The sequence below is a fragment of the Vitis vinifera genome, chromosome 9 (genome assembly GCF_030704535.1).
Source record: "Vitis vinifera cultivar Pinot Noir 40024 chromosome 9, ASM3070453v1".
NCBI classification, from domain to species: domain Eukaryota; kingdom Viridiplantae; phylum Streptophyta; class Magnoliopsida; order Vitales; family Vitaceae; genus Vitis; species Vitis vinifera.
Genome location: NC_081813.1, coordinates 697,471 through 716,007, shown reverse-complemented (window position 1 = coordinate 716,007; position 18,537 = coordinate 697,471). Strand labels below are relative to the sequence as shown.

Below are 18,537 nucleotides of genomic sequence, written 5' to 3'. Positions count from 1 at the left end.
AAATGGTTTTATTAGATTTTTTCCAAAAAAGAAAAAAGGAAGGATAGGTAGAGGAGAGTACAAGTATACTGATCAAACGAGCTCAGACTCTCGTGAGCCAAAAGAGTCACCAAGAGTCAAACCGAAGGCATCCTCAGATCCCAAAAGTCTTCTCCATATCCTCTGACTTTCCACTGACTCCACCACTCGCTTTCTGCCACGTATTCTTCGTTCCACTCAATTAATGAAATTTTACAGCCTTTAATTTCTCAATCAAATAGGAGAGTCGTCGACGGACGAAGCGAGAAAGTAGGTATCTTTCAGAAATTTCAAAAAAAAAAAAAAACAAAAAAAAAAAATCAAAAGGGGAAAAAGATTTTGAGTCTCCCTAAGGTTCAAACCCTAGGAATCCCCGAAATTTTCTCTCATTCTGTCGCACTTTCTCGCGAATTTTCTTTTCTTTTTCTTCCCCAAATTTTCTTGGGAACTCTTCCGGTGCGATTGGATCTGAGTGGTTTTGGTTCCATCAACCCGGAGGGGGAATCCTTGCTAGGGTTTAGGGTTTGGTGAAGTGGAGGCGTTGGATCTGGAGAAAGGCTCTGGCTTTGAGGAGTTGGTGGTAAATTAGGGTTTGTTTTTTTTGGTGGTTGGGGGTGGAGTTATTGGCGGTGTAGTGTGGTGTAGTGCGTTCAAGTTAGGCTTTTCCTTTTTCCTTTTTTGGTAATTGTGATTTTAGGGGATTTTAGATTTTTTTTGGATTGTAGGAAGTGGTGAGGCGGCAGGGAGATTTCTGAGCTGCCAATGCCATTTGTTTGTTTTTTGGTGAATTTTTCGGTGATTTTTGAGATACCGAAAAAGTTTGAGCTCAATGTCTTGGGCAGGCCCGGAAGATATCTACCTATCCACATCTCTTGCTAGCTATCTTGACAGTAAGTTCTTTCTCCACCCTTGAATACTTACTAATGTATGATAAAATTTTTGCCTTTTGCTGTTTCTGGAATGATAATTTCTATATACAATTTACTTTGAAAAGTTGGGTAGTTCTTTTCATTCATCATGGATTCTGTATACGAGTGGGTTTGTTTAAGTTTCATTTTTCATGTTCTGACCCCATTTTACTAACTGTTACTCGTTATCATGTCAAGTTAAACCCTTTATAGTGGGGATAGTTTCAGGGGTAATGTGTGTCTGTTGGTGTATGTATCTGCATGAGAGCTTTGGTGGTTTTCGACATATAGTTGAAAAATGCTTGATTCAGTGCAGGGTATTTCTTCCACTAGCGTGGATTGATTTTATGTTGTTGAATTGAGGAAAGGATGTGGACTTGCAGTATTATTAAGGTCTGGCAACCGTGTTTGAATAATTTAAGAAGTACAGACTAGTTGACATTCAATATTTAAGATTCATAGAAAACAAGAAAAACAAATCGTGATGTGCATTACAGTTTGTTAGGTTAATTAGGGTATTTGAGGGGAGAAAGAGGAATTTTTGAAGCAATGAGTAGACAGGTGGATTTGAACCATGGGTGGGAGGCTTGTTCACAGACATCTGAGGAATCACCTTTAACATTCATTATTTTTCTAAGAAAGCTTGTTCGTATAATTTTAGCCAACCTAAATTACTCTTGGGTTGAAAAAACTAAACCCAATCCCAACCCGAATATTGAAAATGATTGTCTAAGTTCTCACCTAGACTTCGGGTTGGGCTAGGCCAACCCACCTAAGTTTAACCCTTAGTTATCTTTGGCCTTTATGACTAAGTCCAATAGATCAGTATGAATCTTGTCTAAAAATGCCATCAATAATATGGAACTGCAAATCTTTGGATCACACTCTTTTGTTTTTGACTTAAAGTAGTTGTTTGACGTTGTGTAATTTTAAGCTCCAAGGGTGATTGATGGATTTTTGTTGGATCAAAACCAAATTTATAACCTAATTCAACTATGTTAACGTAACTTTTGCCTGATAAAAAATGGCTTTTAACAAAAGTTATGGTAGTATAGAGGCTTTATGTGCTGTCCACTAAGATGATGAATTTGTTTGGCAATCAAGAGGGAAAACAGTGAGATGGGATGATGATGATGATTATCATGAAAAAAAATGAGATAGTGAAAAAATTGGAAATGAAAGTTGAGAAAATTTTATCGTAATTGAAAAGATAAAATTGGCCAAAATTAGGGTAAAAACTATTAATGAAAAAGTAATTAGATTCCGAATTCACTAGAAATTAAGGTGAAAAGATCATCAAGATCTACTTTTCATTAAGGTAGTTGAAGATTTTAAAATCTTACCTAAACCGATATTTGATTTAGCTTTAAATCTAGATTCATTAAAATCTAAAATTAGGAATCCTAATTTCATTTATTAATTATTCACAATTAAACTTAATTCATCATTAACTACCTTCCAATAGATCCAATAACGAAACTACATGATCTCACTGAATCTAGTCTTAAGCATTCGGTGAATCTTAAGATTTCGTTATATTCCTTATTTAAGGCAATTAAAAGATAAAATTTTCTCATCATAAGTGACTAATCCATTATAGATTTGACTCTAGATCCTTCTTCCTCAAAGAAAAATGAAATCTAGTCACTCATGTTTGTAAGATTTGCTCCACTCAATATATTTGGCTATTGAGAAAATGAAAGAAATTATAAGGAAATTTTATTGCAAAAACTCTTACAAAAGATCTAAAAATGGTTAAAAACAAGAAGATGGAAAAAAAGCTAAAAAGAAAAAGGTTCAAAATGAGAGTTTCAAGCTCCTATTTATAGGCCAAGGTCAAGTGGATGCTTAGCATCATCTCATTGGCCTTCTAGAATCTTCCAAAATAAAAAATCTAAGATTTGATGCCGAAAATCAGCAATTCAGCATGAGGACTTCTCATTTCACATGAGGATTCCAATTTCGCATGATCATGCGAGATGGAAATTTGTTAGCTGCGGTAGTTGAAGTACTCTCTGGACCAGTTGGCATGTGTGTGAGAATTTCACATGTTCATGTGAAATCACTCTTCAGCTTGCCTGCAACTTTCACTCCTCTGGTTTATTTGGCATGACTTTGCGAAATGATTATTTCCTCCTCTATTTATCAATCTTATTCATTTTTGTCTCAATTTCACTATTTACACAAATCTAAGCATTTTGTCCATCACCAACATCATTTTCCCTATCTTCTCATGAACTCATTAGCCTTTTTGCACATTTTGACATCAATTGCCCCTTAAAATCACTCCACAACTCACAAAAGATGTTAGTGACCTTTGCAAAATCAACAATATATTAATTGAGTCTTTTAGACATAATTGCCACTCAAAAGATGTGAATTTCATGAGAATTACTACTCAAAATTTGAGTGGCAATTAAAGGAAAAATACTTTTTGTTGCTTTAGACATGCGCGGCTTCTTATCACAATGTCATTTACGTGGGAAGGCCACTTCTTTTCAAGAGAGAAATGAATTTGACATGAAATATTAAATATGTGTTTGATGCCATGGATTTAGAAAAAGTGTTCTTTGCTTAGTTGAAAAATTTTATATTAGACTTTCAACTTGGAATAAATCAAATTTAGGAGCAATATCCTATATTGTGAGTTTTTATGGAAAATAGTAAAACTACCTACCATACAATATAAGGAACTTGCATCTTTTGTTCAATCTAAATGCCATATGAAGGTTTATCTTGGGAAGATTATCCCCTATTTGCAAGCAAGAAAAATGAATTTGGGTTTTCTTGCTTTGTAGTTTGTGCATTGGATGCTAGGATTTCTTTTTTTTGGAGTCCATTTTTAATTTGGTTTTGTTAAATTACCAATTTTCCTAAAAGCTTAAACTTGTAAGATTTGGGTTTACAATGTATATCATGCTTTTTAACACCCTCCCTCACGTGTGACCTCATATTTGTATGTGGAGAGATGCATAGATCCGTAGGCAAACAACAAAAAATAGCCCTTTTAGACTTACACATACAAATGGGGGAAACAAACATGTAGGGAAGCTTGAACACATGACCTCCCACAAATGAAGCTCTGATACCATGTTAAACAACCAATTTTCCTAAAAGCTTAAGCTTGTAGGATTTGGGTTTTCAATGTATATCATGCTTTTTAGCAAGTTTAATTCAAGGTTTTTAGGAACCTTTTTTCTCTCAAGCAATGACAATATTTCAAATGTGGACAAATAAATTAAGTTATTCTGTCATAAAAATGGATTAATTGATTCCATGTTAGTGTCTTTGTTTCTTTTATGTAAACTTTTTGTTATTCACTTATATCATATATCTCAAGCAACTGCTATGATACCCCTTTTCAGGAACGTGTGTCAAATCTTACTTCTTAAATCTTACATATTTTGTGTGGAATGTGGATGCATAGTGGCTCCGAATTGTGAGGCTTTCCATTTGTACTGGTTCTTAAGCTTTTGTTTATTTTGCAGAGAAACTTCTTGTACTGCTGCGAGATAATCGAAAGCTTTTGGGAATACTTCGCTCCTTTGATCAATTTGGTACTTTGTTATTGTTTCTCACTGCTAATTCAGGTTCGACAGCTAATTTTGATACTTCAATGACTGATGAAATTTCTATACTCTTATCACAGCAAATGCCGTTCTTGAGGGTGCATGTGAGCGAGTAATTGTCGGTGATCTTTATTGTGACATCCCTTTAGGTTTATATGTAATTCGAGGGGAGAATGTTGTTTTGATTGGCGAGCTGGTATGATATCTTGTCTTTTGCACTTGACTTATGTGGTTATTTATGTTAATCAACCTGTTGTGTCTTCTCAAGTTTTTCCCTCTGGTTGGTTAGGACTTGGAGAAGGAGGAACTTCCCCCACATATGACTCGAGTTTCAGCAGCAGAGATTAAAAGGGTAACTGCTACTACTTTGATGTCTCTTAATGAATATATTTAGTGGTCTTCTGGGTGACGACAATATTGCAAAGTGTGGTGCATCATCATTTGCTTGTGAAGTGGGCCAATTCTTCCTGCAAACATAATTTCCTTCTATAAATTTTCCAATGATAATTTGATTGTCTCCAATTAAATCTTTATACACCAGTTTGCCCATAATTTTCTTAGGAATTGAGATGATGTTGATATGGAACAATGTGTTGCATGTAATACTGTGGGCCATTGATTGAGAACCAATCTTGCATTTCTGGGATTTAGTACTATCTTAAATATTTGTCTTAGATTTACCTAAATAAAGATGTGAAAAAAAGGTGGGTGGACATAACTTTTAGAATTTTATATCCTATATAGAATGTTTTTTTTATCAGTTATTTATATTTGTGCATGGAGAGCCAAAAATATACAAATTCTCATGAGAAATCATAATAGGTATATTTAGTTTGATGTTACGGTCACTTTCTTATTGAATTTAAGTTCCCTGGCTTTGTTAGCCAATGTTTTAAAACATGGTTTCAACTGTTGATCTATACTGGGTTATGGGCAATGAATTTGTTCATGCCAATTGAAACTTATGACATATGCCAGGATATCGATTTTCCCTGGCTGGAAGGAATCTCATGAAGTATGATAAGAGTATTAGTTTTCCAGAGTAGCAAAGTTTTATTTGAAGCCATCTTCCCCACTCCCCAGGAAGGATGAAACCACAAAATATTAGAGAGAGAGAGAGAGAGGAATAGGGATATAGCCATCTCATCATTTTCCTTTTACCATTTTATTTTGCCTTCTACTTCAGTCTATCCTTTTATTTCTGAACTTAGTTTTGCTCTTGGGTGTCTTTTGCTACCATTACATATGTTTACTTTGGCACAAGGACTGCCAATAATTTTGGATTGAGCTTCTGCTGTGCATAATCCTTGATCGTGTTTTCTGTGAAATCACCGTGAATCATTGCAATCTCTGCAGGCACAGAAAGCAGAAAGGGAGGCGTCAGATCTTAAAGGCACCATGAGGAAAAGAATGGAGTTCCTCGATTTGGATTGATGTACATCAGTATGACATCCAGTCCCACCATTTTTCTTCAAGTTAATGTCACGTCCGCAAATATTATCGCGGTTGGGTTGGTGCTGGGAAGACACAAGGATGGCTGGATGGACGACGATCTCTTGTTTTCTCGTCTTTCTCTCTCAACATATCATTTCTGTAACATTTTCAAAGAATTTATTTGACACAGATGAGAAGAGGATGTTCCAAATTCTTCTTTTGGTGTTTTACAAATGCCAAATTAGTGCTTATCCTCGTATTTGTGGCATCTGAAATCAAACCAATTGATCTGAAAATCTGTGGTTGGTTTTGCGTGATGTAGCTCAGATGTTTGTGTTCCTCCTTTCTCTATTTTGCAGAGGGAGGACATTTGATTCTCCATTCATGAAAAATTTACAAGACTTCTTCTGAATATTGTGTGGAATTGGACTCTCCTCACAATTAGAATCTAAGGCTTCTCTCCATTCCCTTGTAACGTCCAAACTTCCTTTGAAAATGATTTGATCCACAGTGACCTGGAGTTGGGTTGCAGCTTGGGTGAGTTGACCCGTACAACCCGAACACCGGGTTGAGGTGGGTAAGTCTTGAATGGGTTAGGCTCGGATTTGGGTTTAGAATAATATTAGGTTCAGTGTAAATTGAAGGTTAAATTATTATTTATTTAGAATTTTATTATTGAAATGTTAAAAGAAATAAGGATAAGAAATAAATTAAAGGTTCTTACTTTTTGATTATATTAGACTTGTAATTAATATTTTTATTTTTAATAATTTTTTTGAAAATATGATTTTCAAATGTGAATTCAATCCCACAACACACGCCAGTAATAATAACTTTTTCTTCTTTTCGTGCAGACGATGGATACAGTCGTGTGTCATTTCTGAATCCCACACCGACACCTCTGACTTTTAGTCAAAGAAGAAGAACAATCCACCGTCCAATCACTCGCTCAAAACCCTTTCCACCGTTGATTGCGTGGACCGTTGTCTGCTCGCGCGTACCCTATCATTTCTTATTCTATAAATAAATTATAAACCATATAAAGCCTTAACCATGGTTAAAATCTAACCCAAAACCCTCTAGCTCAAGATCTCAACTTAGTTCCTTCTTGCTACAGCTCTCTCTTTCCTTCACGATCACATCACCAGATCTCTATTGAAGGCTAGGGTTTCAGGGTTGTTCGGGAAGCTTCTTCTTCGTCTTTCGTCTTGTTTTCGTTTCTGCGACAATGTCGAAGCTGGAGCTTCTCTCAGCTTTGCCTCTCCTCCTCTTTGTTTGGCTTCTCTGTGTTGAAGCTTCAGTTCACGAATACGCCGGCGTGCGATTTGTCGGCAAGGGAAACGCGTTCGTCGTCCATGGAGGGAGCGAAGGAATCTATTCCTCTCACCCGACTCACAACACTACTGCGGCAGTTGCGAATGGAGATGCTTTTATACGGTGAGTGAATTTGTTTTATTTTTTCTGTAATTTTTGTATGTTACTTTGATTTCTCTCGTTTTTTCTGTTTCCGTTGCGATCTCTTGCACTTTCATGGAAAGTTGGTGTTGATTGTTATGTGTGGAACACGAATTCGGGGATTTTACGTGTCTCTGGTGATTGTCTGTGTTTTTTCTGGCTACATTGGAGTGTAGTTTGTGGAGATCTGATTGAAAATCGAAGCTGCTTTGTTTGATTTTCTGAACGATTTAGGGGAATTGGCTGTGTGAATTTCACTGATTCCAATTCATTTTGTTATTTTTTTATGTTTATTTGGAGGCACTTCTTGTATAATAATCAAGCAAGTTTTCTTAAATTTTGCATTTTCATTTTTGCGCATCTGTATCTTAAAATGTAGGTCAATGACAAGGTGATTTAACAGCATAAATGGTAGCAACTGGCAACAACGCTGCACCTCCAGTTATTCTTTACTTCATTTTTTTCACAATGCCTATAATTTTGTGATTTTTCTCTATGGGATGTGATGCAGTGATGGTGACCATAAAATAAAGTGAGATAAATTAAATTGCGTGGAGCAACAAAAACATTTCTAAAGAAGTAGAAGAAAACATTTATTGATTCAATCAGTAGTAACAAATATTTATCCAGTATTTTTATGGTTTTGCATATTTTAGTGAATATTTTTGTCACAATTAGAAATGAAGTATAAGTGAGCTTGATAATGGTTAATTTTCTGTATAAGACTTTACTGAAATAAATTGGATCCAGATGTCCAGTTTTTTGTTGATATGAAATTTTCTTAGGAGAACATTAAATGTGAATTTTCTGCTGCTAATGGATTGGAGTATCACAGACAAACACCATAGGAGTGATGGAATCTGACATGTTGCATGGATACGTCTCCCATTTGTACGAGTGGAAGCAACAGATTTGATATATTATAATAAAACTAGCTTGAATATTAGTGGCCATATTTGGCATTTTCTTTATTTATATTAGTGTCCAAAGGAAAAATTTTATGTTCCAAATGCTTCCTTCCAGTGCTTATTATGAACTATTTCCTGGGTGTATATGGTTGTTGGAACCAGTTTTGAGAAGATTAAATTCCGGAGGCCCAAGGAGTTTTCTAACTTCAGCTCAGGGTTGATTCAAGCCGTTGTTTTTGAAGTGGATGATAGAGAGACAATCGGGGGTTCAGCTTATGGGGGTCAAAGGGCTATTTGTTGCACAGCAGATCTTGCAAAACTGGGTGTGTGTACACAAGGGGAAATCATTCACCGCCCTTCCGCTAAGAATCCAGACTGGCCCCAAGTATTTGGGGTCTCGTTCAGTGAGGATAAGCTAGTTGCAAGATTGCAAGTAAAATCCATGGAGATAACGAAAACTGGGATGTATAACTTGTATTTCATTCATTGTGATCCAAAACTCAAGGAGGTGGTCTTAGAGGGAAAAACCATATGGAAAAATCCCACTGGTTATCTCCCTGGAAGAATGGCACCCCTTATGAACTTCTATGGGATCATGTCGCTTGCTTTTGTGATTCTTGGAATCTTTTGGTTCTCTCAGAATGCAAGATTCTGGAGAGAGGTCCTTCCATTGCAGAACTGTGTAACACTAGTGATAACACTAGGCATGTTTGAGATGGCCTTTTGGTATTTTGACTATGCTCAATTCAACAAGACTGGTGTCAGACCAACTGCGACTACCATATGGGCTGTCACCTTTGGCACTGTTAAACGCACAGTTGCCCGTTTGATCATCCTGATGGTTTCAATGGGCTATGGTGTTGTAAGACCTACTCTAGGCGGTCTCACATCTAAGGTGGTTATGCTTGGAGTGACCTTTTTTATGGCATCTGAAGTGCTTGAACTGGTAGAAAATGTTGGTGCTGTCAGTGATCTTTCAGGAAAGGCAAGACTATTCTTGGTTCTCCCTGTAGCAATCTTGGATGCTTTTTTCATTCTGTGGATATTTACTTCCCTTTCAGCTACTCTAACTAAACTTCAGGTACTTGCTCTACATTTGCAAGGATATTTAGTTTGCATTATTTTTCCTTTTCTCTTAAAATGAAAAAGAATTTTCATTTTGTTTCTTCAGTGATAAGATAATTATTGTTCTCAGTGAACTTGATACAAATGATATTGGACAGGTTAAACGGATGATGGCAAAACTTGATATTTACAGGAAATTTACAAATGCTATGGCAGTGGCTGTTATAGTATCTGTGGGTTGGATATGCTATGAGGTAATCTTTGTGTGGAAAGTAAGGGTAGTCCATTTAGTTTCTGTTTTATGTTTAGATTTAAAATTTAAACGATGAACAGCATCAAGAACAAAAAGAATCACAAAGTATCCAGTGGTGTTGACTACATTTTTCATACTGGGATTTTTTACTATTTTTTCTTTTTGGTTGATTTCTTGGCTAAATTTTTATTATTGTGACTCAGAAAGTGCTGGGAGAATAATATGAATGGATATTTAAAAAATAAGCCTTCAGAGATAAATATGGGTGTTAAGACTCACCATAGTGAACATCTTTGTTAAATTTGCATATAGGAGCCATATGGAATTGTTCTTTTTATTTGATCATGTTTTGATAAGATTGTCTTCCATCTGGAAACTATGACATTTCAGGAGGGGTTGGATCAAATTTTCTGGGAAAATGTGGATGAGAAAAACTTAGGTTATGTTTGGTTCTTAGAAAGGACTATGGAAAGAAAAAAATGCTAATAAAAATAATTTTCTCATACTTGGTTGAATTATGGAAAATACCAAAGAAAATCAAATATAAATTAAAATTAGTTAGTAACATATGTATTTTTAAATTATTTAATGTTTATATCAAAGAGTTAAAATAAGCGAAATGAGTTTGAAGTAGGCTATAAAAATAATTTATTGATTTTAAATTTATTTTTTATTTTCTCTCACTTTTTTCTTTATTTCTACTTTTCCTTTCTATTTTCTTTCCCTTGCATTTTCTCTCTAATTTTCTAAGAACCAAACATAGCCTTCACTTCTTTAAATATGCCCCCTCCTATCTGCACCTTTTCTGCTCCCTGTTTTAGTAATGCAGTCACTCTAACAAATTTTATTTGTGCATGCAGTTGTATTTCAAGTCAAGTGATGTGTACAATGAGCAGTGGCAGAATGCATGGATCATCCCTGCCTTCTGGCAAGTCCTTTCTTTTTCTCTCCTATGTGTCATCTGTGCTCTTTGGGCACCGTCTCAAAACTCAACAAGGTAACAAGCTTGGCTCCTTTCTTTTGTCTTCCTCTTTCTCCCATGGTTATATGATGTTATTTTCCATGTTCTTACAAAAGTTCAAAGTGCCTTCTAATAGTCAGAACTTGGGATAAGGTTTTTTTGTGTGGATATTAAGAATACCCAATGTGTACATAGACAAATTTGGGGAATATTTAGGGAACAGTGGCACAATTAAATGCAGGGTCAGAATCTCATGGGTATTGTTGTCTAGAAACAAATTTGACAGGGCAATGGGTTGTTCTTTGGATTAGGACCATTTGTTTGACCATGGAAACCTTGTTCTATTGCGGTCTCCACTCCCATGGCTGACATTGAGATTCCAATATCATTAGCATCAATCTTAAAGGTTGCAACCCACTATCCTTCCCCAACTTGTAGTGCTTTATAAAGAGCATGTTTGGGTGGGCTGAGGCTAGATGATATTTGTCACACTTTCAACTCTTCTGCTCTTGTATGACCTTTTGTACTTGGTAAGTGCCAATATAAGCTAGAAGAAAGTTGGTTAACATAGTAATGGTAAAATGCAATGAAATAGGGACAAAAGATTGAATCATACCGATGCCTTTGCTAAGAGACTACGTCAGGGTCACGTGGACCAGAACTTCATAACTGTTAGTCCCTAAACCCCAGATGGGGGTTACTACTTAAGAGTCTTGTTTAAGATCAGCTCAAACACATATCAATGGTGTAGTTTGGTCCAATATAACACCAAATAGTATGCTTGATTTGGATGCCAGTTTTGGAGCCTGCCTTATATCATATCTTTCTTGGTAGCGAGGTTTGGTGTGTGTGGCTGCCTTTTTAAGGGAGAACAAAACCAGAAGACAGATGAGTTTCAGAAAATCAAGGGCCTATTTGGTAACATTTTTTAAAATGCTTATAAAAAAAATAAGTTTTTGAGAATAGTTTTCGATTATTCCCAAGAACAAAATGCTATTTGGGAACTTAAATGTGAAAATAAGTTTTCTTGGTCTGTTTTGTGTGAAAGCCCTGAACCCTTACGAGTAAAAGTTTTTAACCTATATTTTGTGTTTTCAGTTGTTTTTGAGAATATTTTACAAGAAATACCAAAAACTTTTTAAATTTGCTCTAAAAATTAGCCTGTTTTCAAAATAAATACTCATTTAACCATTAGATCAGGTCAAAATTTAGGCTTGTTTGGTAAATGTTTTGTAAAACAGTTTTCTATTTTTAAAAATAAAAAATGATTATTAAAATTAGAAAACACATTTGAATAGACTTTTGGCTGAAAATAAATTTAAGTGTTTTTCAGCTGAAGAAAAATGAAAGATGATGAATATTTTAAACACTATTGTATTAAATATCGACTTTATGGAGAATAAATGAAGAGAACTGTTTTTCGAAAATGTTGCCTTACGGGGTCTTTGGAAGTTTCTTGGAAGATTAGGTTGTCATATGCTGTATGATGATGACCATCATTACTAAACCCTTGACTGTCCTCAAATTGTTGTTAGGGTCAGCACTCAGCAGTCACCACTATCACATCAATAGGATCACGTGTCAGTACCACCAGTACACAGGATGGAAATCATCACTAGCCTCATGACATTTTCTCAAAGCACACCTGTCACCATGCCTACCATCGAATTGCGATGTTCAAGTGCTGCTACCATCATTGGTCATCAATAGTATACCATTATCATGCCCATCATAATGGCATTGTAGAAATCACTCTCGAACCAAAATATCTGCTATTATTAATCTCATTATTTCTTTTTCATTAAACTCCCTTATTCCTGCTGTTCTTGTAACACTAGTTAATATGAAAATGCCCTTTTGATATTTGTATAAATCAAAATGAGTTCTTTTTTTTTCTTTCCTAGTTTTAGTTCAACTTTGACTTTTCATGAAGGTTGTTTTTTTCTATCTTTTTGTTTTTTTTCTACAACAATTTGAGATGTTGGAAAGAGTGATTTTCTTTACCTACTTATTCATGTTGGAAACAAAACCTGGTAAAGGATAAGCAAGCTCAGATCCTAAAACTTCTTTATATTTGAGGTGAGTTTCAATTTTCACTGCTATTTCTATGAATAAGCTTGTAAAATATTATTAATTGATAAGACAAATGGCAAATTTTCAAGTAATGGGGCAACTGTTAGTTACATTAGCACACTTTGAGGGACAAAAGTTCCCCTGAAGGATTTATGGTTTTACAATTACTGCCCTTTTTGATCCACAAACATCTTTTCAACTCCTATTTGATCATTGCTCAATTCTTTTACCCTTGTCCAAATATTTTTATGTTTTGCAGGTATGCCTACTCCGATGATGGGAGTGAAGAGTTCGACAAGGATGATACTTTGACACTTATAAAGCCATCCCCAATGCCTATGAAAGACATTCGAGGGGGGCCAGAGGCCAGATCTTTGCATGGTGGTAATGGGCTACCAAGCGAGGATGTGGAAGAAGAGAAGACAGAATAAGGTGAAACACAACCACGCCAAATTTCAAACAGGTTCCCTCCATTTCCTTAAATTGTATTCCCTCAGTTATCCTTGTAACAATCCTCCAGCTGCTCTCTCCTCAACCTTGCATCAAAAAATTTATAAGACTAGTCATAGAGCGAATGTCCATTTAGATCTTGTACTCTTTCCAGTTTTCCCCCACTATATATTTGTTGGATTTTACAGTGCTCAGTAATAGATTCACACACAAACCAGAGCTTCACCTTGTTCTTTTCTGTTCAATATAAACTTCGCTCTACTATTTATTTTTAATTGTTTTCCGGGACGGTATGAGGTCTTGTGTTAATAAAGATTCATTGGAGATTTATCAAATGTAGTTATTTGCACTATTGAGAAATATGCCAGGGCACAGCTAACCAATTTTGTTGTTACAGATCGCAGCTTGGCCTGTAGAACCTCTGAGCAGTGTTGGTTAAAAGAAGATGAAAATATGGGATGTGATCTTGTAAGTAAAATTGGAATGAGGATCTAATAGTTCTTCCTAGAGAATTAGTCATATTGAAGTGTTTGGTTACAAATAAGACTTTTTTAAATGGACTTTTGAATCAAGTCTTAAAATTTAAGAGAGGAGTATTTACTTTTTAGTATTGGGCCAGCAACTTGCTCCTAGAAAGCGTTACATATTGGGGATTCGCATCATTATTTTGTCTTTCCAACTCATTGACACTTTTTGGTGGACAGTTCATATTTCCAGAGGATGTTATTACTTATTACATACAAGCTGGATTCTCAACTTTGGAATTTTTTGTAGTGTAGGAGCTCCTCACTCCACGTTAGCATATGACGAATACTTCCATCTTTTAGACTTTTACTTTCCAATGGTCCACTTCTGAGTTTCTATTGACTGGAAAAAACAATAGGGAAAGTTAATCAAGTAGGACTTTGTGTCATTCACGATTTCAATTATTTGTCTTCTCTCGCACAATTCACAAAACATCACCGTCATGCTTATACACTTTGATTTATTGGACAAGTTATATTTGCGTATAGCCAATAATCTTCGACACCATGGCTGGCGACAACTTGTTCTCCATTTTACCTTTTCTAGTAGGTTATGCACGATGAAAATGGAACAGTTTGACACACCATAAAAAATAACCATGTCAGCATTTATTTTTTAAGCGTTGGAAGAGCTTTGTTCCTTACAAAGCCAGGCTTTTTGAGGAATGGAAATTTACCCGAATGGAAAGGAAGGGTGGCCATTAAACCACGATATGCTTATGTAATCAATAGACAAGGTGCTGATGAAAGCCCACTGGTATTGGTCATCCACCCTTTTCAACAACCACCTTTTTCATGTTTCAACAACCTTTTTACCTTTTGAGGTCCATTTGAAATTGCCAAGCTCATTTATTTTAGAGCTATTTTTAAAAAAAAAACCAAGAAAAATCAGGCACTTATTAAATCTTAAAATAAAAAATAAAAAATCACTTATAATAGTTTATAAAAATTAGCTTGATAAATCATTATTTCAAAAACACTTTTAAAGAAAATATTTTTATTAAAATTATTACTAGTAGAAATATTGTCAAACCAATCTTAGAGTGCATTCGAGAGTAATTCTAGAAAGCGTTTCTAGCATTTCTAACACTTAAGTAGTGATTATTGAAAACGTTTATAACATTTTTAATACTTGAAAATTTTTATCATTCAAGAAATATTAAAAACGCTTTCTAAAATCACTTCCAAACGTATTATAAATGATTACAAATTTCAAGTGTTAAAAAGATAAGAGTGTGTTTGAGAATGATTTTAAGAAGTGTTTTTAATTTTTCTAATACTTAAAATATATAAAATTTCAAATGTTAGAAATATTAGAAGCGCTTTCTAAAATCACTACTAAACATACTCTAAAAGTATTTTTTAGAATCAAAGCTCTTAATTGAAGTGTTTTTTTCAAAAATATTTTTGGTAGAATCATTTATTAAGTATTTTCTCATAAAATGTTATAAGTGTTTTAAATTTTGTTAAAGTTAGAAATATTAAAAGTGTTTTAAAGTATTCTTCCTGATGAGTAAAAAGTAACCTTGTTTATAATAGTCAAAAGACATCAGACGCCTTATTGGCTTTTTTTTTTTATAGATAAACACAGAAAAATTGTATTAAAAAGAGGGAAGCAAGAAGGCAACCCGAAGCATACAAGAAGTATACACGAGAGGCCCCAAAAAACAAAAAGCACAAGGAAGCATACACTCACCAACCCTCAATTAGAGCCCAACCAATCTGCAAAATTAATTAAGGAGTGGGGCTCTCCATCTAAACACGACTTAGTCCAAGAGAAATACAAACGAAAGAGGTTTTCAATCTTTGGATCGACAAAGCCTCATTGTCAAAAGCTATCCTATTTCTTGCTTTCTACATCGTCCAAAATAAACAAAGGGGGGCTGCCCACCAAATCTTCCCACGCTTCTTATCTACAAAGGAATCAGACCAACCAAGGAGAATGTCTTTAACTGTGAGTTGAAGAACCCAATTAACCCTAAACATTGTAAACATAAGATTCCACAACACCTTCGCCTTGGGGCAATGAATAAGGATGTGGTTAATAGTCTCCTCATCGTCACAACATAAGAAGCATCTGTTTGCTAGAGACCAGCCCCTCCTTTTGAGATGATCTTAGGTTAGGACCTTCCCCCAAGAAGCTTCCCAAGCAAAAAAACCCACCTTAGTAGGCTAGGACCTTCCCCCAAGACGCCTTATTGGCTTGATCATCACAAATTTTGGCATGGGTGCTAGGGAGAATAATACTAATTATGTCCTACTTATATATATAAGGAAGATTGTCGTAATTAGAAGCTTAACTAACAGATAAAAATGGAAATTAAAAAAAGGGGAGAAAGAGTAAGCTGAATGGAAGTGTGAGAGATTCTTGCCTAATGTGGAGCAATCAGAAAGACAAATACCTTCTTCCGATGCTTAGTTTTAAACTTCTATACCTCAATTCAACTCCATAAAAAGACCATCCAATATGTTAGGCTTGCTATTCTCTTACATGTTTATTCTTGTATATATGATTACCAACCATGGTGTCTTTTGACTCGGAGAAGTTAATTGAAAAGGAAGTTTCACTCATCCTAATCTTCTTCCTGACTTATTGTGGAGGGCTGATGAATTCAAGTAAATTTGTTGGAAGCCTACCTACACATCCGTACACCAATGATGTCACAGAAGAATTTTGTTAGGCAGAAGCATTTTGTTTGACCAGAACTCTGTGGGAAGTTTTTGGAAGGAAGTTAGAGAGAAAAAAAATTAAGATTTTATATATATATATATATAAAACCCATATGCATAGACCCACCTGTTTGCCATCTTCAAGTCTTGCACATTGAAAGTCATTTAATTATCAAACACTAGCAACTTTCTTCTCATTGGGTCCTTGACTTAAAAAGTCTCTTCCCTTCGAGTTGACAACTTTAATTGGAAAAAAAAAAAAAAAAAGAGGTAGGTAGAGAAAAGAAAAGAGGGGGATGTGGGGCGGCGGGTGCGAGGACTCTTCTAGTCGTCCAAAGATGTCCCTTACTAGTTGGATTCCTAATTTATAGGATTGGGTGGTAAACATAAATCAATAGCAATATTGGCGTAAAGATATTATAGAAAATATTAATAACATTGAAGCTCGTTGAAGAAGATTATGATATAAAGATAGTTCTTTATATATGATATAGAGATGGTTTTTTTTATATCTATATCGTATTGTTTCATTGAAGCTCAATTCTGAATTTCAGAAACAGCAATCCCAGACCATTTTTAATAAGATTGACAGAGAAACAGCTTTAAAACCTGCTAAGAGTTGTTATCTCAGGAGTCAAGATGTGGTACCTCGTATAAATATCGTTGCCCAAATCCATCACGGTCAGTTCTACCTAACTTATCAAGTTCTAGAAGTAAACAAGACCAGATTTTATAATGATACCAACAAGGCTATTTACAGAAATAAAAAATTAAAATTATTTAAAAAAAAAAAAAAAGAAAAAAAGAAAAAAACCCAAATGTGGAAACAGTTTAAAAAAATATCTAATTTTGACTTAGAAAAGCCTATGATATGGATTGTTGTGGGACGGCAGACAAGAATAGGAATGGAAAGGAACTGGCTCTCGTAGGCTCAAAAGAGAGCCCGAAAATGCTTGGAATGTTATTTTTAAACCCATGGACAAATTACTGAATCATACTCTTTGAAGTTTGAACAAATTTCACCATGGCCTGCGAACTAAAAGGTGTTTAAATTGAGGAGGTAATGTACTTGTACGATCAAATATTCCACTGACTAAAGTTTTATCTAGATTCTCTCTGTTCGATTGTACTTGAGACAAACGAAATTTAGATCACCAACTCATTCCTCATGCGAAGTAGAGAATAATGTACAAATGCAATGATTTTAAGAAACTGACTACTGTAATATGGATTTCTGGTTAAAGTTCTAGCAGCACTCCCCCAATGTCGACCAAATCTACTAAAACTCTTAAGTGGAACTGAATCAACAATCAGTTCCTAATATATATAGAAAGAAAGAATAATAAACCACTTATTGCTCCTTCCATGGACGTCAGAGTGTTAGAAGACCAAAAAATCTAGTATGGATTCTAGATGAAGTCTTAGAGGGTGTTTGTTTTTTTGGCCTTTTGTTAAAAGCAATTTGTTTTCAGAATTTAAGTTATTTGTTCTTTTACTTTTTCATAACTTATTATAAACTTTTTTCTAAATAGAAAAAACTAAAATATTTGGTTTTTTCTAAATAGAAAAAATAATATATTGGTTTTTCTTTATTTTTTAATATTTAATAGAAATAAAATACTACAAAAACAAACAACCTAATACTTAACACTATTAAGCATTAAAGTTCTATTTAGAATTAAGTAAAAAAACAAAAATCATCTTACTCTTCTCAGAAATTCCAATATTAATATACAATCCAAGAGCTATAATTCCCAAAATTTTCTATATCAACTATGGAGTAATAGGAAGCATGCACTTGAATATAAAGTAATTACTGGAACAGAAATTACAGAAGTATGACACAAGAATAATGAAGCCTCGTTTTGTAGAACATCTTGAAGCGGCATAACCAAGCTAGGGAAGTTCTAATGATGCGTAAGTGTAGGTAATCCTAAGAAGAACTATACTCTGAATAAGGTGGAACAATTTAATCAGGAAAGAACCATGTAGATTCATTCATAATAGAATTGTACGTTGTGGTTCATAATCTCACTAACCATACATGTGCTACTTGCTTAGCCCATAAATCTAAGACCTTGTAAGCCACTTCACAGTCAATGACTAATTTAGAAGGCTTGGTCCCATCTAACCCAACATCTCAATTCTCAAAGCATCAAAATACCTAACTTTGTTAGATAGTTGAAGCTTATCTAGGTTCTTTTTTCAATATAATGGCAATCAAGGCCATAAAATAACCTGGTACAAAG

The 18,537-nt window shown here is 34.8% G+C and overlaps 2 protein-coding genes across 2 annotated transcripts; both read left to right on the top strand.

The window, feature by feature from the left end:
- The first annotated feature begins 79 nt into the window (after positions 1-79).
- LOC100249828 (sm-like protein LSM1B) lies at positions 80-6,246 on the top strand. The gene is made up of 5 exons (XM_002271440.4): positions 80-908; positions 4,415-4,483; positions 4,576-4,691; positions 4,785-4,847; positions 5,852-6,246. The coding sequence occupies exons 1-5, from the start codon at positions 848-850 to the stop codon at positions 5,927-5,929; spliced, it is 387 nt and encodes a 128-aa protein (XP_002271476.1). The 5' UTR covers positions 80-847; the 3' UTR covers positions 5,930-6,246.
- A 126-nt stretch (positions 6,247-6,372) lies between these two features.
- LOC100254974 (uncharacterized) lies at positions 6,373-13,319 on the top strand. Its single transcript, XM_002271368.5, has 6 exons — positions 6,373-6,506; positions 6,784-7,366; positions 8,455-9,373; positions 9,516-9,611; positions 10,471-10,607; positions 12,904-13,319. The coding sequence occupies exons 2-6, from the start codon at positions 7,158-7,160 to the stop codon at positions 13,073-13,075; spliced, it is 1,533 nt and encodes a 510-aa protein (XP_002271404.1). The 5' UTR covers positions 6,373-6,506; positions 6,784-7,157; the 3' UTR covers positions 13,076-13,319.
- Positions 13,320-18,537: the final 5,218 nt, after the last annotated feature.